The sequence below is a fragment of the Crinia signifera genome, chromosome 5 (assembly GCF_055691185.1).
Source record: "Crinia signifera chromosome 5, ASM5569118v1, whole genome shotgun sequence".
NCBI lineage: Eukaryota > Metazoa > Chordata > Amphibia > Anura > Myobatrachidae > Crinia > Crinia signifera.
In genome coordinates, this window is record NC_139221.1 from 5,861,229 (window position 1) to 5,885,264 (window position 24,036).

General features: G+C 49.9%; 1 protein-coding gene across 2 annotated transcripts in view; it reads left to right on the forward strand.

Moving 5' to 3' along the window:
• Positions 1–24,036, forward strand: part of SETD2 (SET domain containing 2, histone lysine methyltransferase) — a 97,785-nt gene that overhangs the window by 49,463 nt on the left and 24,286 nt on the right. The window contains exons 5-14 of one of the 2 annotated variants that reach the window (XM_083186546.1): positions 330–461; positions 3,368–3,496; positions 3,851–3,974; positions 4,216–4,293; positions 4,456–4,553; positions 4,654–4,780; positions 5,187–5,321; positions 6,416–6,535; positions 7,391–8,047; positions 18,782–18,896. In XM_083186546.1, the coding sequence (XP_083042672.1) occupies positions 330–461; positions 3,368–3,496; positions 3,851–3,974; positions 4,216–4,293; positions 4,456–4,553; positions 4,654–4,780; positions 5,187–5,321; positions 6,416–6,535; positions 7,391–8,047; positions 18,782–18,896 (1,715 nt within the window). The remainder of the gene's footprint in view (positions 1–329; positions 462–3,367; positions 3,497–3,850; positions 3,975–4,215; positions 4,294–4,455; positions 4,554–4,653; positions 4,781–5,186; positions 5,322–6,415; positions 6,536–7,390; positions 8,048–18,781; positions 18,897–24,036) is intronic. The other variant, XM_083186545.1, reaches the window with a different exon arrangement.

Here is a 24,036-nt window from a genome sequence, read left to right on the forward strand (position 1 = left end):
CCTGACAGGTACACAGTGATATTTCCTGCAGATTATTACATTACTGACCTCTCTAGTGATCTGCAGAACATCGCTCTGTCCCATCTACCCCTTGACAGGTACACAGTGATATATCCTGCAGATTATTACATTACTGACCTCTCTAGTGATCTGCAGAACATCGCTCTGTCCCATCTACCCCCTGACAGGTACATAGTGATATATCCTGCAGATTATTACATTACTGACCTCCCCAATGACCTGCAGAGCATCGCTCTGTCCCATCTCCCCCTGACAGGTACATAGTGAGATAGATATATTGAGTGCTCTCTTGTATTCCTACGCTGCAGAAAGAAGAACAAGAGTCACCGGGACATAAAGCGGATGCAGTGCGAGTGTCCTCTGCTCTCTAAAGAAGAGCGGCACCAGGGGGAGGTGGCCTGCGGCGAGGATTGCCTGAATCGCCTGCTCATGATTGAGTGGTAAGTCCTTTATCAGCTAGAAATAAGCATTACTAGAACCATCCAACCTACTGATATTACTGTTCTGGTGCCGGCATGTGGCAGAGTTTGTGACCGCAGTGGCACAGTAGGGGTTAATCCTTGTGTGTGTATTATTATTATTATTATTATTATTAAATTCATCAATTTCTAGAATTCTCAATGGAAAAAAAAGTTAAAAGTTGTGGGTTTTTATTTCCAAAGTTTTATTTTCTCTGAAATTGTCTTTTTCTGTGACCTTTAACTTTTAGCGATATATCTTGTAACCTATGTTTTCTTTAATTATACTGTAAGCCTTGTAGTGTTTACACTTAAATTAAAAATCATAATTTTAGTTTTGGTGTATGTTGTTATCCAGCCCAAGCTGCCGTGTAATTGGTGTGTCGGCAGAACCAAAGCTGTCGTGGACTAAGTCCAAAAGGTACTTTGGTTGGTGGCAAGTGGAAAATCGTGGTGAAATAACCACACGCTTTGGGTACTCAGTAACCGTGTCACGTGGCCGGGATTCTCAGATTTGCGTATCTGTGGAATCAGTGTGCCTGGGATCGTGACAAACTGGTGGCCAGCGGTGGGATATTTCAAAAAGTAATTTTTGTTTTTATTTGGATAACTTAAGTGGATACATTTCACCAGATACCAAAACTCAAGGCTTATGTAGTAGTGTAAGTCACCGTAAAAGCATTTTCTGTTCCCCATCCCTGTTTTATTATTATTTTGGAGAAGTAACTGCAGCGGAATGGCAGCTACTTATAAGGAGGCACAGATTAAGTGGAGATTGACCTGTGACTCTATGGAGGAAGATACAGAGCATCACGATGGCGGACTTGTGCGCGAGAGTTCACCAGCCAGGGCTACTGAGGTAGCAGGAGGTGGACTTCGTACTGAACTTTTACTTTCTGCGGGAATGAATAGTGTGAAGTTGGATTGTGATGTGGTCTCTGGTATCAACCAAGTGGAGCCTGCCAAGGGGCAGACCAGGGAACAGATGATCCAAGTCCTCAGAGATGCGGACCAGCAGGTAGTTGGGGGAATCAAACAGATTCCAGGTCTAAGGTTGGGCATCATTCTGGTTCCAGATCAGAGGAAGAGGAGAATTACATTTGTTGTTACTAAAACTGTGTGTCCTGTGACCCAGAGATATTGCCATAAATATAGGAGTAGGGGTATTGATCCTCAAACTAATACCCCTTTTCCATCTGAATCCCATTTTGAACACAGATCTTACCCGTGTCAGACACAGGTTTTCCTTTTCCACTACACAGACCTGTGTTCTACCAGTGTCGGAGCAATTTCCACCAAACCCGGGTAAGCTCTGTAAAAACCTATGAATTTCCCACAAGAAATAGCTTTTTTTTTCCATCAGGTGCCAATGGCCTCTGAGCGTTACCCGGGTTTTGTGCATTTACACTGCACTCAGACACGTGTCATTCCCGTGTCTGACCCTGGTAGCTACCGGGGTAAAATTCCCTGGTCTCTGTACCCGTGTTTTTTTTTTAACCAAGGACCCGTTCACACTCCAAAAAAACCCGGGTCGGTGCGCGTCCCCGCGCAAAAACCCAGGTAGAATTTGCTAGTGGAAAAGGGGTATTAGAGGAATGCTTTCTCCTGTAGCACTACGGGGGGATCCGATGAGGTAGGAAGTCCCCATCAGCGGCAGCGGGTCCCAGTCCATCTGCTGTGGTTGGCGGAAGTATCCTTCCAGTTAGAGAGCGGTTGGCGGAAGTCGTCATATCGAGATCTTGGCTCCAAGACAGGTAGACAGGTAGGCCTAAACGAAATTGGTTGCAGCAAGACTGGGTTTTATTAATAAATAAAGTAACAGGAGGCCTGTCGGCAGCAGATTAAGTCCACAGCAAATCAGGCTTTTTTCTCTCTCTCTCACACACACAATTACCCATCACTGGCCACAGGCAGCTTCCCCCTCTTAATCACTCCCAGAACTGCACCTGAACTGCCAGCTCGGGAGTTGATTAACCTGGTGTGTGTTATAGGAATGGAAAGTAGCAAACCAACACAAGCATACCCAAAACCCGGACCGTACTACTCATTTCAGCCCTGTCTGGGATTTACACCACTGACATCAGCAGTCTCAGTGGCACATACCTGCCATCAAACACTTTTTGCTGACTTCCTACCAATACAGTGCAGGAACAGATGGGCGTCCCTCCGGGTCTCATGCAAAAAGGTGATACTTTTAATGTGTTAAAACGGTCAACTTCGTTTCTCGACCAACAATGGTCCGCCTTCCGTCCCACTGGATCACCAGGGATAGGTGGTCTGGGAAATGTGACGGTCAGTAATGTCTACACCTGTGCACCAGCTAGGTGATCTGGGAAATGTGACGGCCAGTAATGTCTGCACCTGTGCACCAGCTAGGTGATCTGGGAAATGTGACGGGCAGTAATGTCTGCACCTGTGCACCAGCTAGGTGGTCTGGGATATGTGACGGCCAGTAATGTCTGCACCTGTGCACCAGCTAGGTGATCTGGGAAACGTGACGGTCAGTAATGTCTGCACCTGTGCACCAGCTAGGTGGTCTGGGAAATGTGACGGCCAGTAATGTCTGCACCTGTGCACCAGCCAGGTGGTCTGGGAAGATATGGAGGACTGGTTTGGCCACCCCTGCTCTAGGCTTATGCTGGGACAGGGTGCATTCCGCCAGGTACGTATCAGCCCACCAGGCCCATGGCACCTCCATAGTCCAGCTGTATTCCAGGACAGACTATAGTGGTCGCTAGATGAGGTGGATGCGGTGTCTGATTGTACCCTACCTCCAGGGACCGCCTTGTGTGCACGTTAATATTCTATGTTCCCCAGTGTAACCTAGAGGAAAGGGTTTTATCCAAGCACAGAAATGCCATTATCTGCCTCTCTGCCCCGTTCTCCAGCTCCTCGAGATGCCCGAACGGAGACTACTGCTCCAACCGCCGCTTCCAGAGGAAGCAGCATGCCGATGTGGAAGTCATCTTAACAGAGAAGAAGGGCTGGGGTCTCCGTGCCGGCAAAGACCTGAAGCCGTAAGTGATCAGTGGTTGCCAGCGTTCCTTGTTTCATTCTGCCAGGGTGTGTAACGCTCATAGCCGGAGCAGTGCGACACCTAGTGTTGGCTAGTATAATAGGTCACTGTATTATACCCTTATTAGTCCCCTTTCATGGCAGCTGCTGGCGGGGTCCCCTTTATGCTGCCTATCATGCTTATGTTACTATCCGTAGCCAATCACAGCATCTGAATGCTCGCACACCCCCACCTTGTCATTTATGGGAGGAACAAACTATTATTTGCTGGGAAAAGCCACTTGATGGGCCCTACTTAATGATTATTGTCTGTTTCATTCCTCTAATGCCGCCTGATTGGCCGCCACGTCCCACAGGAATACGTTCGTACTGGAGTATTGCGGAGAGGTTCTAGACCACAAGGAGTTTAAATCCCGAGTGAAGGAGTATGCTCGCAGCAAGAACATCCACTACTACTTCATGGCACTGAAGAATGATGAGGTGAGAGGATGCCAGCAGGGGGCAGCACTTGGCTCACCGGGCCTCTGCTGTAGACCGCCGGGGCATAGTCTAAGTGAAGGCAGATTTCTGCTGTGCCGCTCTTACATGTAGCAGCATCTAATAAAGGTGGCACCAGGAGAGCTGGTTCTCTGCCAGTCAGGTATATGTGCTGAGCTGACTGTGCCAGGGCTAGCTGGTTATACGTTGCCCATAAATATCTGTCACTATTGTCCTTTTCCAGATCATCGATGCCACCCAGAAAGGCAACTGCTCGCGCTTCATGAACCACAGCTGTGACCCCAACTGTGAGACCCAGAAGGTGCGGAGGATGGGGGGGGGGGGGGGCCGGTGCAGTGGTCTCTTCTGCGTGTACTATTGGACAAGCCTTATCCTTTCCCAGCTCACACTGGGCCCAGGTTCTGGTGTCTGTCCTGAGCCTCCTGGGGACCTGTCTAACGCTCGTGTGCTTTGTCTCCCGTAGTGGACAGTGAACGGCCAGGTTAGGGTGGGCTTTTTTACCACCCGGTTGGTTCCTTCTGGTGCAGAGCTGACCTTTGATTACCAGTTCCAGCGATACGGGTAAGAGCAGTTGGTGGGCATCCTATGGCACGGTCTTCCAGCCAGTGATATAGATATATCTATATAATCCATCTTCCATTGTCTCTATTCTGAATCACAGCAAAGAAGCCCAGAAATGCTTCTGTGGATCTGCCAATTGCCGGGGTTACCTCGGCGGGGAGAACCGCGTCAGTGTCCGAGCCGCTGGGGGCAAGATGAAGAAGGAGAGATCCCGCAAGAAGGATTCTGTGAGTCCGGTGCTCGGCTCCACCCACAGTAATGTTGTCAGATGACTATAAATGATTAGGGTGGCACGTTTATGCTGAGATTTGGGGAAGAAGATTGCCCCGCTGTGTTACCACCATCGGGTGCCCTCACACCATTCTGTGTGGTGGGATGAGGCGCTGTTAATGCCGGTGGCGTCTCCATCTACTAGGAAGTGGTTACATGTCTGGGTGATTAATACTGAATATCTTCTGAGCCTGCAGAATGTGACCCGTCATTACCATCTGTGTGTGTGTGTATGTGTATATATATATATATATATATATATATATATATATATATATATATATATATATATATATATATATATATATACCGTAGTATGTGCGCTAACCGCTGGTTGCTGCTCTTCTCCCTGCCATGGCCTAGGTGGACGGGGAGCTGGAAGCTCTGCTGGAGAATGGAGAAGGTCTGTCTGATAAGAATCAGGTGCTCAGCTTATCTCGCCTCATGGTCCGAATCGAGACATTGGAGCAGAAGCTCACCTGCCTAAAGCTGATCAGGGTAAGGATGCACGAGGTGATGGCTTCACAGCTGCTGATCAGGGCAAGGACAGGTGATGGCAGCCAGGGCTGGGGGCTTCTCAGCTGCTGATCAGGGTGAGGACAGGTGATGGCAGCCAGGGCTGGGGCCTCTCAGCGGCTGATCAGGGTGAGGACAGGTGATGGCAGCCAGGGCTGGGGGCTTTTCAGCTGCTGATCAGGGTAAGGGGTGATGGCAGCCAGGGCTGGTGGGTCTCTCAGCAGCTGATCAGGGTGAGGACAGGTGATGGCAGCCAGGGCTGGTGGGTCTCTCAGCTGCTGATCAGGGTGAGGACAGGTGATGGCAGCCAGGGCTGGTGGGTCTCTCAGCAGCTGATCAGGGTGAGGACAGGTGATGGCAGCCAGGGCTGGTGGGTCTCTCAGCAGCTGATCAGGGTGAGGACAGGTGATGGCAGCCAGGGCTGGGTGGTTTCTCAGCTGCTGATCAGGGTGAGGACAGGTGATGGCAGCCAGGGCTGGTGGGTCTCTCAGCAGCTGATCAGGGTGAGGACAGGTGATGGCAGCCAGGGCTGGTGGGTCTCTCAGCAGCTGATCAGGGTGAGGACAGGTGATGGCAGCCAGGGCTGGGTGGTTTCTCAGCTGCTGATCAGGGTGAGGACAGGTGATGGCAGCCAGGGCTGGGGGGCTTCTCAGCGGCTGATCAGGGTGAGGACAGGTGATGGCAGACATGCCTGTATCCCAGGCACTGATAAATGGGTTATGTGTAATTGGTGAGGCGGTTATGTTGTGCTGCCGCTGGGTACACAGATGACTGTATAGAGTGCTGTAACATATGTGCATGTATTACCAGTTATGTATATAGCGCAAACATGTTCTGCAGCGCTGTACAGAACAGTCTGTGCCCCAGTGGAGCTTGCACTCTACATTCCCTATCACATGTACAGTACACACTTACACACTAGTATTCATATTGTTGGGAACCAGTTATCCTACCAGTATAAGTTTGTAGTGCCCGGAGGAAAGCCACACAAGTGCAGGGAGAACATACAAACTCCACTCCATTAGGGAACACATGATTTCGGTGCAGTGCTAACCATGTGTGTGTTCTGTCCTTAGAATACGCAGTCCCAGTCCTGCCTGAAGTCTTTTCTGGAATGTCACGGGCTTTCCCTGCTGTGGATCTGGATGGCTGAGCTTGGAGACAACACTAGTAATAGCATCAAGCTGCAGCTAGAGGTCAGTGACGAGTCTCTCCGCGTACTGTGGTCTATCGCTGTAATATAACGCCGCTCCCGATCCTCTCACTGTACAACTGTGTTGGATGGTAGTTTGTATCTGTGTGACACCCGGCTCAGTGGTACGGGACACTGGGGGAAGGCTGACTGTGACACCCGGCTCAGTGATACGGGACACTAGGGGAAGGCTGACTGTGACACCCGACTCAGTGGTACGGGACACTGGGGGAAGGCTGACTGACACCCGGCTCCGTGGTACTGGACACTGGCGGGGGCTGACTGTGACACCCGGCTCAGTGGTACTGGACACTGGGGGGGGGGGGGGGGGGCGCTGACTGACACCCGGCTCAGTGGTACTGGACACTGGGGGGGGGGGCGCTGACTGACACCCGGCTCAGTGGTACTGGACACTGGGGGGGGCTGACTGTGACACCCGGCTCAGTGGTACAGGACACTGGGGGAAGGCTGACTGACAACCGGCTCAGTGGTATGGGACACTGGGGGGGAGGTTGACTGTGACACCTGGCCCAGTGGTATGGGTCACTGGAGGGGGAGGCTGACTGTAGCACCCGGCTCCGTGGTACGAGACACTGGGGAGGATGAATGTGACACCTGTCTTAGTAGTGCGGGAACCTGGGGGAAGGCTGACTGACACCCGCCTCAGTGGTACACTGGGGGACTGCAACCCTCCTCACTTGGATTGGGCAGAAGGGGAAGGGAAACCCTAAATCACTGATGTATACGCTTCAGGATTCCTGACCACTGAGCCATCTCAGAAGATGCGTGTATACAGTAGCTATGATTGCCTGCATGTGTCTAGCGTGGAACACTCACCCCCATTCTGCCTTTTGGTTAGATCGTAAGAACGTTGGAACTGCTGCCCATCCCCAACAAGAACATGCTGGAAGAGAGCAAGATTCTCCCCATTATCCAGCGATGGGCCCAAACCAAAACCGCAATTCCACAGCTAAGCGATGGCTACTCCAGCGAAAACACCTCCCGGGCACACACCCCACTCAACACCCCCGATACAGGAGTCAAGCTAAACACGGAGATGGAAGGGGAAACACCCAAGAAGCTGGTCCTGCGGAGGCTGAAGATCATTAGTGAGAACAGCATGGACAGTGCCGTGTCGGATGTGGTCAGCGAACTGGAGATGAAGGAAACTGGGGTAAAGTCAGAGACCACGGCCACCGAGGAGCAAACGGATGACCACCTACCAAAGGAAGAGGGCGTTCCACAGACCCCGCTATCCACAGATCAGCCGCTCGTAACCCCCAAAACTGAGGATGATCCTGCACCCGATGGGAGCAAAGAACCAGCAGCAGAGTCTGAGGCCAAGGAGGCCAACGGCCTGAAAGTGGAGGAGGCCTCTGCTGTGGAGACTCCCTCTCAGGATGAGGAAGAAGGCGTCTCTGATGTGGAGAGCGAGAGAAGCCAGGAGCCGACGGACAAGATGCTGGATATGAGTGACCTGGCCAGCAAACTTCTGGATGGATGGAAAGATCTGAAGGTAAGAGCGCAACTGCTGGTGGTGAAACGCGTTGTCCTCTGCTGCAGTGTGATAATGGTGGATTCCACATTCTCTCGTATCAGAGGTGTATGCTGGCGGTGAAACGTGTTGTCCTCTGCTGCAGTGTGATAATGGTGGATTCCACATTATCTGTTGTATTAGAGGTGTATGCTGGCGGTGAAACGCGTTGTCCTCTGCTGCAGTGTGATAATGGTGGATTCCACATTCTCTCGTATCAGAGGTGTATGCTGGCGGTGAAACGTGTTGTCCTCTGCTGCAGTGTGATACTGGTGGCTTCCACATAATCTCGTATCAGAGGTGTATGCTGGCGGTGAAACGCGTTGTCCTCTGCTGCAGTGTGATAATGGTGGCTTCCACATTCTCTCGTATCAGAGGTGTATGCTGGCGGTGAAACGCATTGTCCTCTGCTGCAGTGTGATACTGGAGGCTTCCACATAATCTCGTATCAGAGTTGTTCCGCCTGTGTTATACTCCTGTTTATGCGCTTGTCCGTCTGTCTTATGGTGACAAATATCGGGCCTGTGTGTTAGGCTGTGTATAGCGGCTATATCTGTCCTTCTGTAGGATCTGTCTGAGGTTCCCAGTGATACAATAGATTATCACACTTTAGTTCTATGAGTCGTGTGAAACGTTTGCATACAGTATGTGTGTGTTGGTGTGTGAGTTATATGCTTGTGGTTCTATGGCTATAACTGGGCTTCCAGACTACTTACTAATGTGCTTCCCGGTGTACGCGGTAATATGCCGAATCTGTGTAGCATGTGTAATCTTTGTACGGATTCCATTACAGCGTCTTATATAGCGCAGCAGATTCCGTTACAGCGTCTTATATAGCGCAGCAGATTCCGTTACAGCGTCTTATATAGCGCAGCAGATTCCGTTACAGCGTCTTATATAGCGCAGCAGATTCCGTTAGTGTCTTATATAGTGCAGCAGATTCCGTTACAGCGTCTTATATATCGCAGCAGATTCCGTTACAGTGTCTTATATATCGCAGCAGATTCCGTTACAGTGTATTATATATTGCAGCAGATTCCGTTACAGCGTCTTATATAGCGCAGCAGATTCCGTTACAGCGTCTTATATAGCGCAGCAGATTCCGTTACAGTGTCTTATATAGCGCAGCAGATTCCGTTACAGCGTCTTATATATCGCAGCAGATTCCGTTACAGTGTCTTATATAGCGCAGCAGATTCCGTTACAGCGTCTTATATAGTGCAGCAGATTCCGTTAGTGTCTTATATAGCGCAGCAGATTCCGTTACAGTGTCTTATATAGCGCAGCAGATTCCGTTACAGCGTCTTATATAGTGCAGCAGATTCCGTTACAGCGTCTTATATAGCGCAGCAGATTCCGTTACAGCGTCTTATATAGCGCAGCAGATTCCGTTACAGCGTCTTATATAGCGCAGCAGATTCCGTTACAGCGTCTTATATAGTGCAGCAGATTCCGTTACAGTGTCTTATATAGCGCAGCAGATTCCGTTACAGCGTCTTATATAGCGCAGCAGATTCTGTTACAGCGTCTTATATAGCGCAGCAGATTCCGTTAGTTTCTTATATAGCGCAGCAGATTCCGTTAGTTTCTTATATAGCACAGCAGATTCCGTTACAGCGTCTTATATAGCGCAGCAGATTCCGTTACAGTGTCTTATATAGCGCAGCAGATTCCGTTAGTGTCTTATATAGCGCAGCAGATTCCGTTACAGCGTCTTATATAGCGCAGCAGATTCCGTTACAGCGTCTTATATAGCGCAGCAGATTCCGTTACAGCGTCTTATATAGCGCAGCAGATTCCGTTACAGCGTCTTATATAGTGCAGCAGATTCCGTTACAGTGTCTTATATAGCGCAGCAGATTCCGTCACAGCGTCTTATATAGTGCAGCAGATTCCGTTACAGTGTCTTATATAGCGCAGCAGATTCCGTTACAGCGTCTTATATAGTGCAGCAGATTCCGTTACAGTGTCTTATATAGCGCAGCAGATTCCGTTACAGTGTCTTATATAGCGCAGCAGATTCCGTTAGTGTCTTATATAGCGCAGCAGATTCCGTTACAGCGTCTTATATAGCGCAGCAGATTCCGTTACAGCGTCTTATATAGTGCAGCAGATTCCGTTACAGTGTCTTATATAGCGCAGCAGATTCCGTTACAGTGTCTTATATAGCGCAGCAGATTCCGTTACAGCGTCTTATATAGTGCAGCAGATTCCGTTACAGCGTCTTATATAGCGCAGCAGATTCCGTTACAGTGTCTTATATAGCGCAGCAGATTCCGTTACAGCGTCTTATATAGCGCAGCAGATTCTGTTACAGCGTCTTATATAGCGCAGCAGATTCCGTTACAGCGTCTTATATAGCGCAGCAGATTCCGTTACAGTGTCTTATATAGCGCAGCAGATTCCGTTACAGCGTCTTATATAGCGCAGCAGATTCCGTTACAGCGTCTTATATAGCGCAGCAGATTCCGTTGCGCTTTACAATAGTAGAAAGAGATAAAACAAACTGGGCAACAACAGACAGACTTGGAGGTAGGAGGGCCCTGCTGCAGGCTTACAATCTATAGGGACATAGGAGGGAAATTCAAGGACAGGCACCAGTAATAGCATAGCTTGTAGGTCCAGAAGGGAAGCTATATAATACATAAGTGCATAATACATAAGTGCCTCATGTAGAACTTAAACATTATAGGCTTGCCTGAAGAGGTGAGTTTTCAGAGAACGCTTTTAGGTTTGGAGGCTAGCGGAGAGTCTTATTGTGCGTGGAAGGGCATTCCATAGGATGGGAGCAGTCCGATGACAGTCCTGTAATAGTGAATGGGAGCTAGTGATCCGTGCAGAAGAGAGACGCAGATCTTGTGCAGAGCGTAGTGGTCGGGATGGGAGATATTGTGTGATAAGTGCAGAGATATATGCTGGCGCAGTATGGTTAATAGCTTTATATGCTAGCAGAAGGGTTTTATATTGAATACGGTAATATACAGGCAACCAATGCAGGGACTGGCAGAGCGGATCAGCAGACGATGAGCGTCTTGCTAGGAAGATCAGCCTAGCAGCAGCATTTAGTATGGATTGTAGTGGTGAGAGTCTGTTCTTGGGAAGACCAGTTAGGAGACTATTGCAATAATCAATGCGGGATATAATGAGTGCATGGATAAGAGATTTAGTAGTGTCTTGTGTGAGATACGGTCGTATTTTGGATATGTTTTTTAGATGCATGTAACATGATTTGGAGACAGATTGAATGTGGGGAACAAATGACAGTTCAGAGTCGAGGATGACCCCTAAGCAACGAGCTTGTAGGGTAGATTATCGAGTTGTCAACAGTGATGGAGATGTCAGGATGGTAACTGTTCTTGTTGGCGGGAATATAAGTAATTCTGTTTTGGAAATATTGAGTTTGAGTTGGCAACAAGACATCCAAGATGAGATGGCAGAGAGACATTCAGAGACTCGGCCCAAAACCACTGGTGACAGCTCTGGGGTTGATAGATAGATTTGAGTATTGACCGCATATAAGTGATACTGAAATCCGAACGATGATGAGTAATACGCCTTGAGTCCTGTATTATTGTGTTGAGTGGTGCTGGCTGCATGGTACAGAGATGCGATGATTGGGTAGGTGCTGCTCGGCCATATTAGGCAGCCCCATAGCTTGGTAGCAGGGCAGGCCATTCCCTACTATGCAGCAGTATGGCGGGTCCTTAGTATGCTGGGCAGGCGGGCCCCCAGCTATTGGTGAGGCGTAGGGCGGTGCCCATTCTATGCCCTATTAGAAGAGGCTGAAGGCTCTTTAGGTTAGCGTGATGGGTTCTGGCATGAATGGGGGCCAGTGACCTATGATGATTGGCTGCGTTATTACCTTAGTCCTCGATCCCTTGATGTGCCTCATGAAAAGGGACGTCCTTGTATACAGACCATTATGGCCTGTGCGGTGGCCCTGCAGCTTAGGGGCCATCCTGGGACTGATCTTCATGTGTGTTAGTCCTTCTCCAGTGTCGGACGTCTCTGGTCTTGTCTGTAGGGGAGAACTTAGCACCTTGTACATTACGTCACTACCAGGATCCCACCTCACCAGTAATGACATGAGGAATACTGTATAACAGACCGGATCCCGCCTCACCAGTAATGACATGAGGAATACTGTATAACAGACCGGATCCCACCTCACCAGTAATGACCTGAGGAATACTGTATAACAGACCAGATCCCGCCTCACCAGTAATGACCTGAGAAATACTGTATAACAGACCGGATCCCGCCTCACCAGGCAGTAATGACATGAGGAATACAGTATAACAGACCGGATCCCGCCTCACCAGTATTGACATGAGGAATACTGTATAACAGACCGGATCCCACCTCACCAGTAATGACATGAGGAATACTGTATAACAGACCGGATCCCGCTTTACCAGTAATGACATGAGGAATACTGTATAACAGACCGGATCCTGCCTCACCAGTAATGACCTGAGAAATACTGTATAACAGACCGGATCCCACCTCACCAGTAATGACATGAGGAATACTGTATAACAGACCGGATCCCGCCTCACCAGTAATGACATGAGGAATACTGTATAACAGACCGGATCCCGCCTCACCAGTAATGACATGAGGAATACTGTATAACAGACCGGATCCCGCCTCACCGGTAATAACATGAGGAATACTGTATAACAGACCGGATCCCACCTCACCAGTAATGAGCTTAGAAATACTGTATAACAGAACGGATCACGCCTCACCAGTAATGACATGAGGAATACTGTATAACAGACCAGATCCCACCTCACCAGTAATGACCTGAGAAATACTGTATAACAGACCGGATCCCGCCTCACCAGTAATGACATGAGGAATACTGTATAACAGACCAGATCCCGCCTCACCAGTAATGAGCTTAGAAATACTGTATAACAGACCAGATCCCACCTCACCAGTAATGACATGAGGAATACTGTATAACAGACCGGATCCCGCCTCACCAGGCAGTAATGACATGAGGAATACTGTATAACAGACCGGATCCCGCCTCACCAGTAATGACATGAGGAATACTGTATAACAGACCGGATCCCGCCTCACCAGTAATGACATGAGGAATACTGTATAACAGACCGGATCCCGCCTCACCAGTAATGACATGAGGAATACTGTATAACAGACCGGATCCCTCCTCACCAGTAATGACCTGAGGAATACTGTATAACAGACCGGATCCCTCCTCACCAGTAATGACCTGAGGAATACTGTATAACAGACCGGATCCCGCCTCACCAGTAATGACCTGAGGAATACTGTATAACAGACCGGATCCCGCCTCACCAGTAATGACATGAGGAATACTGTATAACAGACCGGATCCCGCCTCACCAGTAATGACCTGAGAAATACTGTATAACAGACTGGATCCCGCCTCACCAGTAATGACCTGAGGAATACTGTATAACAGACCGGATCCCGCCTCACCAGTAATGACATGAGGAATACTGTATAACAGACCGGATCCCGCCTCACCAGTAATGACATGAGGAATACTGTATAACAGACCGGATCCCGCCTCACCAGTAATGACATGAGGAATACTGTATAACAGACCGGATCCCACCTCACCAGTAATGACATGAGGAATACTGTATAACAGACCGGATCCCACCTCACCAGTAATGACATGAGGAATACTGTATAACAGACCGGATCCTGCCTCACCAGTAATGACCTGAGAAATACTGTATAACAGACCGGATCCCGCCTCACCAGTAATGACATGAGGAATACTGTATAACAGACCGGATCCCGCCTCACCAGGCAGTAATGACATGAGGAATACTGTATAACAGACCGGATCCCGCCTCACCAGTAATGACATGAGGAATACTGTATAACAGACCGGATCCCACCTCACCAGTAATGACATGAGGAATACTGTATAACAGACCGGATCCCGCCTCACCAGTAATGACATGAGGAATACTGTATAACAGACCGGATCCCACCTCACCAGTAATGACATGAGGAATACTGTATAACAGACCGGATCCCGCCTCACCAGTAATGACATGAGGAATACTGTATAACAGACCAGATCCCGCCTCACCAGTAATGACCTGAGGAATACTGTATAACAGACCGGATCCCGCCTCACCAGTAATGACATGAGGAATACTGTATAACAGACCGGATCCCACCTCACCAGTAATGACATGAGGAATACTGTATAACAGACCGGATCCCTACTCACCAGTAATAACATGAGGAATACTGTATAACAGACCGGATCCCGCCTCACCAGTAATGACATGAGGAATACTGTATAACAGACCGGATCCCGCCTCACCAGTAATGACATGAGGAATACGGTATAACAGACCGGATCCCGCCTCACCAGTAATGACATGAGGAATACGGTATAACAGACCGGATCCCGCCTCACCAGTAATGACATGAGGAATACTGTATAACAGACCGGATCCCGCCTCACCAGTAATGACCTGAGGAATACTGTATAACAGACCGGATCCCTCCTCACCAGGCAGTAATGACATGAGGAATACTGTATAACAGACCGGATCCCACCTCACCAGTAATGACATGAGGAATACTGTATAACAGACCGGATCCCTACTCACCAGTAATAACATGAGGAATACTGTATAACAGACCGGATCCCACCTCACCAGTAATGACATGAGGAATACTGTATAACAGACCAGATCCCGCCTCACCAGTAATAACATGAGGAATACTGTATAACAGACCGGATCCCGCCTCACCAGGCAGTAATGACATGAGGAATACGGTATAACAGACCGGATCCCACCTCACCAGTAATGACATGAGGAATACTGTATAACAGACCGGATCCCACCTCACCAGTAATGACATGAGGACTACTGTATAACAGACCGGATCCCTACTCACCAGTAATGACATGAGGAATACTGTATAACAGACCGGATCCCGCCTCACCAATAATGACATGAGGAATACTGTATAACAGACCGGATCCCACCTCACCAGTAATGACATGAGGAATACTGTATAACAGACCGGATCCCGCCTCACCAGTAATGACATGAGGAATACTGTATAACAGACCGGATCCCGCCTCACCAGTAATGACATGAGGAATACTATATAACAGACCGGATCCCGCCTCACCAGTAATGACATGAGGAATACTGTATAACAGACCGGATCCCACCTCACCAGTAATGAGCTTAGAAATACTGTATAACAGAACGGATCACGCCTCACCAGTAATGACATGAGGAATACTGTATAACAGACCAGATCCCACCTCACCAGTAATGACCTGAGAAATACTGTATAACAGACCGGATCCCGCCTCACCAGTAATGACATGAGGAATACTGTATAACAGACCAGATCCCGCCTCACCAGTAATGAGCTTAGAAATACTGTATAACAGACCAGATCCCACCTCACCAGTAATGACATGAGGAATACTGTATAACAGACCGGATCCCGCCTCACCAGGCAGTAATGACATGAGGAATACTGTATAACAGACCGGATCCCGCCTCACCAGTAATGACATGAGGAATACTGTATAACAGACCGGATCCCGCCTCACCAGTAATGACATGAGGAATACTGTATAACAGACCGGATCCCGCCTCACCAGTAATGACATGAGGAATACTGTATAACAGACCGGATCCCTCCTCACCAGTAATGACCTGAGGAATACTGTATAACAGACCGGATCCCTCCTCACCAGTAATGACCTGAGGAATACTGTATAACAGACCGGATCCCGCCTCACCAGTAATGACCTGAGGAATACTGTATAACAGACCGGATCCCGCCTCACCAGTAATGACATGAGGAATACTGTATAACAGACCGGATCCCGCCTCACCAGTAATGACCTGAGAAATACTGTATAACAGACTGGATCCCGCCTCACCAGTAATGACCTGAGGAATACTGTATAACAGACCGGATCCCGCCTCACCAGTAATGACATGAGGAATACTGTATAACAGACCGGATCCCGCCTCACCAGTAATGACATGAGGAATACTGTATAACAGACCGGATCCCACCTCACCAGTAATGACATGAGGAATACTGTATAACAGACCGGATCCCGCCTCACCAGTAATGACATGAGGAATACTGTATAACAGACCGGATCCCTCCTCACCAGTAATGACCTGAGGAATACTGTATAACAGACCGGATCCCACCTCACCAGTAATGACATGAGGAATACTGTATAACAGACTGGATCCCACCTCACCAGTAATGACATGAGGAATACTGTATAACAGACTGGATCCCGCCTCACCAGTAATGACATGAGGAATACTGTATAACAGACCAGATCCCGCCTCACCAGTAATGAGCTTAGAAATACTGTATAACAGACCAGATCCCACCTCACAAGGCAGTAATGACATGAGGAGTAATGAGATCACCCGGGGATCACTACGTGCGGTGCTGCGCGTCACTATCGCCATGTCCATACTACACGGAGTGATCAGATCGCCCGGGGATCACTACGTGCGGTGCTGCGCCTCACTATCGCCATGTCCTCTACTACACGGAGGGATCACTACGTGCGGTGCTGCGCGTCACTATCGCTATTCCCCCTACTTCATAGAGAGATGAGATCGCCCGGGGATCACTACGTGCGGTGCTGCGCATCACTATTGCCATGTCCCCTACTACAAGGAGTGATGAGATCGCCCGGGGATCAGTACGTGTGGTGCTGCGCCTCACTATTGCCATGTTCCCAATTACACGGAGTGATAAGATCACCCAGGGATCATTATGTGCAGTGCTGCGCATCGCTAACGCCATGTCCCCTACTACACGGAGTGATGAGATCGCCTGGGGATCACTACGTGCGGTGCTGCGCGTCACCATTCACATGTTCCCTATTACTTGGAGTGGTGATGGAGATGCTGCGCATCGCTATCGCAATGTCCCCTACTACACGGAGTGATGAGATCGCCCGGGGATCACGACGTGCGGTGCTGCGCATCGCTATCGCCATGTCCCCTACTACACGGAGTGATGAGATCACCCGGGAATCACTACGTGCGGTGCTGCGCATCGCTATCGCCATGTCCCCTACTACACGGAGTGATGAGATCACCCGGGAATCACTACGTGCGGTGCTGCGCATCGCTATTGCCATGTCCCCTACTACACGGAGTGATGAGATCACCCGGGAATCACTACGTGCGGTGCTGCGCATCGCTATCGCCATGTCCCCTACTACACGGAGTGATGAGATCACCCGGGAATCACTACGTGCGGTGCTGCGCATCGCTATCGCCATGTCCCCTACTACACGGAGTGATGAGATCACCCGGGAATCACTACGTGCGGTGCTGCGCATCGCTATCGCCATGTCCCCTACTACACGGAGTGATGAGATCACCCGGGAATCACTACGTGCGGTGCTGCACATCGCTATTGCCATGTCCCCTACTACACGGAGTGATGAGATCACCCGGGAATCACTACGTGCGGTGCTGCGCATCGCTATCGCCATGTCCCCTACTACACGGAGTGATGAGATCACCCGGGAATCACTACGTGCGGTGCTGCGCATCGCTATTGCCATGTCCCCTACTACACGGAGTGATGAGATCACCCGGGAATCACTGCGTGCGGTGCTGCGCATCGCTATCGCCATGTCCCCTACTACACGGAGTGATGAGATCACCCGGGAATCACTACGTGCGGTGCTGCGCATCGCTATCGCCATGTTCCCTATTACATGGAGTGATGAGATCGCCCAGGGATCACTACGTGCGGTGCTGCACATCGCCATCGCTATGTTCCCTATTACACGGAGTGATGATATCGCCCGGGGATCACTACGTGCGGTGCTGCGCATCGCCATCGCCATGTTCCCTATTACACGGAGTGATGAGATCACCCGGGGATCACTACGTGCGGTGCTGCGCATCGCCATCGCTATGTTCCCTATTACACGGAGTGATGATATCACCTGGGGATCACTACGTGCGGTGCTGCGCCTCACTATCGCTACGTGCGTAGGCCCCTTATGATGTATAACATTTGCTGCAGATCTTCCCCCTGGCTTATTATAGTGACCTGCACACAACAGACCCATCACCCGCTGGACATGTTATTACTGAATCTGTTGGGTACATTTACCAATATCGCATTTCCCGTAATGGCCGCGGCCAATCGTCTTTCTGTATGTGGCATCTGTGCATTTAGCAGGGACGTAAGACATCCAGTGCCCGCGTATCCATAGTAATGTGCCACCTTCCTTAGGTGTATTAGGATCAGGAGACAATAGGTTAGAGCACAGGTTCTCAAACTCAGGACTCCACACAGTGCATGTTTTCCAGGTCTCCTCACAGAATCAAGTGAAATAGCGCCACCTGTGGATGTTTTAAAATGTCAGTCAGTAATGAGTGCACCTGTCAGGTGAGCTGAAAATGTGAAGTGTGCGGGTTCTGAGGACCAAGTTTGAGAACTACTACATTAAAAAATAATAATATATGTCTGTATGGCGAGGCATCTGAGCGGCCCTTGTGTCCTGTGCTTGGGCTGCTGGATATATGCAGTGTCTGCTCTCGCCGCCATATATATACATATACTGGGAGACTAGGCGGCCATGCTAACCAGCGTCTCTCACCCTCGTTAGGCTGTGCTCCTGTGTAATGTCTGACCCCCTCTCCGTCTGGTTCTCAGGGAAGCCAGGAGCTTGTTACCTGCAGCTGGGCCCCTGTTCTCATCACCACACTCGCCCGTCCTGGAGAAGGGCTCGGATCAGAAGACTGGGGAGCAGCCACTGACACTATAATAGGTGACTAAGTACACACCTTACCACACAGCACACGTACACCCCGCTGCAGGGGATTGTGGGTGGCATCTCACCAGCGGACTTGGCAGGCCAGAGAGCCGGTCCCTGGTGTAATGCTGCCCCAGATTGGTCTATACCGTGGATCCGGTGACCGCAGACACCACACGCTCACTTACAACGCTCCGGAGGTTACATTTTCGGCAAATGAGGATTCGCTTCACAATGTGCCGAAAACGTAACCCCAAGTGCACCCATTGGACACCCTTCTTCTAGCATTGTCCGGTCTGGTAACGTGGCGTACCGAGGATGGAAGCCGCGGATTAAGAGCGCAGCATCTCCTAGCAGCAAGCAGACCTCTGCCACCCCGTTATACTCCGCGAGGAGACTGGGAAATGTAGTGGGCAAGCTGTGGCAGGTGAGCTCAATGTGGCAGCTGTCCGGGTACACACCACTACCCTCCCGCAGGTCATCAGCTCTGATGTGTCTGACCTGGGCACTATCCTGCCACGCTGCAGAGCATTACAGAGACCATGAGGTGTTCGACACACAGTCCTGGTTCTACAGAGATCACTGATGACGCAGCGGTGACTGTAATCCTCAGTATATACCATCTGTGCACAAGCAGGGATATCGGGTGCTATTGAGGGGTGGCTGTAATCCTCGGTCGGTCTGTATATACCATCTGTGCACAAGCAGGGATATCGGGTGCTATTGAGGGGTGGCTGTAATCCTCAGTATATACCATCTGTGCACAAGCAGGGATATCGGGTGCTATTGAGGGGTGGCTGTAATCCTCAGTATATACCATCTGTGCACAAGCAGGGATATCGGATGCTATTGAGGGGTGGCTGTAATCCTCGGTCGGACTGTATATACCATCTGTGCACAAGCAGGGATATCGGGTGCTATTGAGGGGTGGCTGTAATCCTCGGTCGGTCTGTATATACCATCTGTGCACAAGCAGGGATATCGGGTGCTATTGAGGGGTGGCTGTAATCCTCGGTCGGTCTGTATATACCATCTGTGCACAAGGAGGGATATCGGGTGCTATTGAGGGGTGGTTGTAATCCTCGGTCGGTCTGTATATACCATCTGTGCACAAGCAGGGATATCAGGTGCTATTGAGGGACGGCTGTAATCCTCGGTCGGTCTGTATATACCATCTGTGCACAAGCAGGGATATCGGGTGCTATTGAGGGACGGCTGTAATCCTCGGTCGGTCTGTATATACCATCTGTGCACAAGCAGGGATATCGGGTGCTATTGAGGGACGGCTGTAATCCTCGGTCGGTCTGTATATACCATCTGTGCACAAGCAGGGATATCGGGTGCTATTGAGGGGTGGCTGTAATCCTCGGTCGGACTGTATATACCATCTGTGCACAAGCAGGGATTTCGGGTGCTATTGAGGGGTGGCTGTAATCCTCTGTCGGTCTGTATATACCATCTGTGCACAAGCAGGGATATCGGGTGCTATTGAGGGGTGGCTGTAATCCTCGGTCGGTCTGTATATACCATCTGTGCACAAGCAGGGATATCGGGTGCTATTGAGGGACGGCTGTAATCCTCGGTCGGTCTGTATATACCATCTGTGCACAAGCAGGGATATCGGGTGCTATTGAGGGGTGGCTGTAATCCTCGGTCGGTCTGTATATACCATCTGTGCACAAGCAGGGATATCGGGTGCTATTGAGGGACGGCTGTAATCCTCGGTCGGTCTGTATATACCATCTGTGCACAAGCAGGGATTTCGGGTGCTATTGAGGGGTGGCTGTAATCCTCGGTCGGTCTGTATATACCATCTGTGCACAAGCAGGGATATCGGGTGCTATTGAGGAGCGGCTGTAATCCTCGGTCGGTCTGTATATACCATCTGTGCACAAGCAGGGATATCGGGTGCTATTGAGGGGTGGCTGTAATCCTCGGTCGGTCTGTATATACCATCTGTGCACAAGCAGGGATATCGGGTGCTATTGTGAGGGGCGGCTGTAATCCTCGGTTGGTCTGTATATACCATCTGTGCACAAGCAGGGATATCGGGTGCTATTGAGGGGTGGCTGTAATCCTCGGTCGGACTGTATATACCATCTGTGCACAAGCAGGGATATCGGGTGCTATTGAGGGGTGGCTGTAATCCTCTGTCGGTCTGTATATACCATCTGTGCACAAGCAGGGATATCGGGTGCTATTGAGGGGTGACTAATCCTCAATCGGTCTGTATATACCATTTGTGCACAAGCAGGGATATCGGGTGCTATTGAGGGGCGGCTGTAATCCTCGGTCGGTCTGTATATACCATCTGTGCACAAGCAGGGATATCGGGTGCTATTGAGGGGTGGCTGTAATCCTCGGTCGGTCTGTATATACCATCTGTGCACAAGCAGGGATATCTGGTGCTATTGAGGAGCGGCTGTAATCCTCGGTCGGTCTGTATATACCATCTGTGCACAAGCAGGGATATCGGGTGGTATTGAGGGGTGGCTGTAATCCTCGGTCGGTCTGTATATACCATCTGTGCACAAGCAGGGATATCGGGTGCTATTGAGGGACGGCTGTAATCCTCGGTCGGTCTGTATATACCATCTGTGCACAAGCAGGGATATCGGGTGCTATTGAGGGGTGGCTGTAATCCTCTGTCGGTCTGTATATACCATCTGTGCACAAGCAGGGATATCGGGTGCTGTTGAGGGGTGGCTGTAATCCTCGGTTGGTCTGTATATACCATCTGTGCACAAGCAGGGATATCGGGTGCTATTGAGGGGTGGCTGTAATCCTCGGTCGGACTGTATATACCATCTGTGCACAAGCAGGGATATCGGGTGCTATTGAGGGGTGGCTGTAATCCTCAGTCGGTCTGTATATACCATCTGTGCACAAGCAGGGATATCGGGTGCTATTGAGGGGTGGCTGTAATCCTCAGTCGGTCTGTATATACCATCTGTGCACAAGCAGGGATATCGGGTGCTATTGAGGGGTGGCTGTAATCCTCTGTCGGTCTGTATATACCATCTGTGCACAAGCAGGGATATCGCGTGCTATTAAGGGGTGACTAATCCTCAATCGGTTTGTATATACCATCTGTGCACAAGCAGGGATATCGGGTGCTATTGAGGGGCGGCTTTAATCCTCGGTCGGTCTGTATATACCATCTGTGCACAAGCAGGGATATCGGGTGCTATTGAGGGGTGGCTGTAATCCTCGGTCGGTCTGTATATACCATCTGTGCACAAGCAGGGATATCGGGTGCTATTGAGGAGCGGCTGTAATCCTCGGTCGGTCTGTATATACCATCTGTGCACAAGCAGGGATATCGGGTGCTATTGAGGGGTGGCTGTAATCCTCGGTCGGACTGTATATACCATCTGTGCACAAGCAGGGATATCGGGTGCTATTGAGGGGTGGCTGTAATCCTCGGTCGGTCTCTATATACCATCTGTGCACAAGCAGGGATATCGGGTGCTGTTGAGGGATGGCTGTAAGCCCTCAGAGATCCCTGCCACAGGTGAACTAGTGATATCAGTGGCGGCATTTGGGTGCTGCTGTTGGAGGATGATGTAGTGTAGCGCAGGATCTAGCGCCACAGCCTATGTTATGTATACAGACACAGCCCTGCTGTTGGAGGATGATGTAGTGTAGCGCAGGATCTAGCACCACTGCCTATGTTATGTATACAGACACAGCGCTGCTGTTGGAGGATGATGTAGTGTAGCGCAGGATCTAGCACCACCGCCTATGTTATGTATACAGACACAGCGCTGCTGTTGGAGGATGATGTAGTGTAGCGCAGGATCTAGCACCACCGCCTATGTTATGTATACAGACACAGCGCTGCTGTTGGAGGATGATGTAGTGTAGTGCAGGATCTAGCGCCACAGCCTATGTTATGTATACAGACACAGCCCTGCTGTTGGAGGATGATGTAGTGTAGCGCAGGATCTAGCACCACAGCCTATGTTATGTATACAGACACAGCGCTGCTGTTGGAGGATGATGTAGTGTAGCGCAGGATCTAGCACCACAGCCTATGTTATGTATACAGACACAGCCCTGCTGTTGGAGGATGATGTAGTGTAGCGCAGGATCTAGCACCACAGCCTATGTTATGTATACAGACACAGCGCTGCTGTTGGAGGATGATGTAGTGTAGCGCAGGATCTAGCACCACAGCCTATGTTATGTATACAGACACGGCGCTGCTGTTGGAGGATGATGTAGTGTAGCGCAGGATCTAGCACCACAGCCTATGTTATGTATACAGACACAGCGCTGCTGTTGGAGGATGATGTAGTGTAGCGCAGGATCTAGCACCACAGCCTATGTTATGTATACAGACACAGCCCTGCTGTTGGAGGATGATGTAGTGTAGCGCAGGATCTAGCACCACAGCCTATGTTATGTATACAGACACGGCGCTGCTGTTGGAGGATGATGTAGTGTAGCGCAGGATCTAGCACCACAGCCTATGTTATGTATACAGACACGGCGCTGCTGTTGGAGGATGATGTAGTGTAGCGCAGGATCTAGCACCACAGCCTATGTTATGTATACAGACACGGCGCTGCTGTTGGAGGATGATGTAGTGTAGCGCAGGATCTAGCACCACAGCCTATGTTATGTATACAGACACAGCGCTGCTGTTGGAGGATGAGGTAGTGTAGCGCAGGATCTAGCACCACAGCCTATGTTATGTATACAGACACAGCGCTGCTGTTGGAGAATGATGTAGTGTAGCGCAGGATCTAGCACCACAGCCTATGTTATGTATACAGACACAGCCCTGCTGTTGGAGGATGATGTAGTGTAGCGCAGGATCTAGCACCACAGCCTATGTTATGTATACAGACACAGCGCTGCTGTTGGAGGATGAGGTAGTGTAGCGCAGGATCTAGCACCACAGCCTATGTTATGTATACAGACACAGCGCTGCTGTTGGAGGATGATGTAGTGTAGCGCAGGATCTAGCACCACAGCCTATGTTATGTATACAGACACAGCGCTGCTGTTGGAGGATGATGTAGTGTAGCGCAGGATCTAGCACCACAGCCTATGTTATGTATACAGACCCAGCCCTGCTGTTGGAGAATGATGTAGTGTAGCGCAGGATCTAGCACCACAGCCTATGTTATGTATACAGACACAGCGC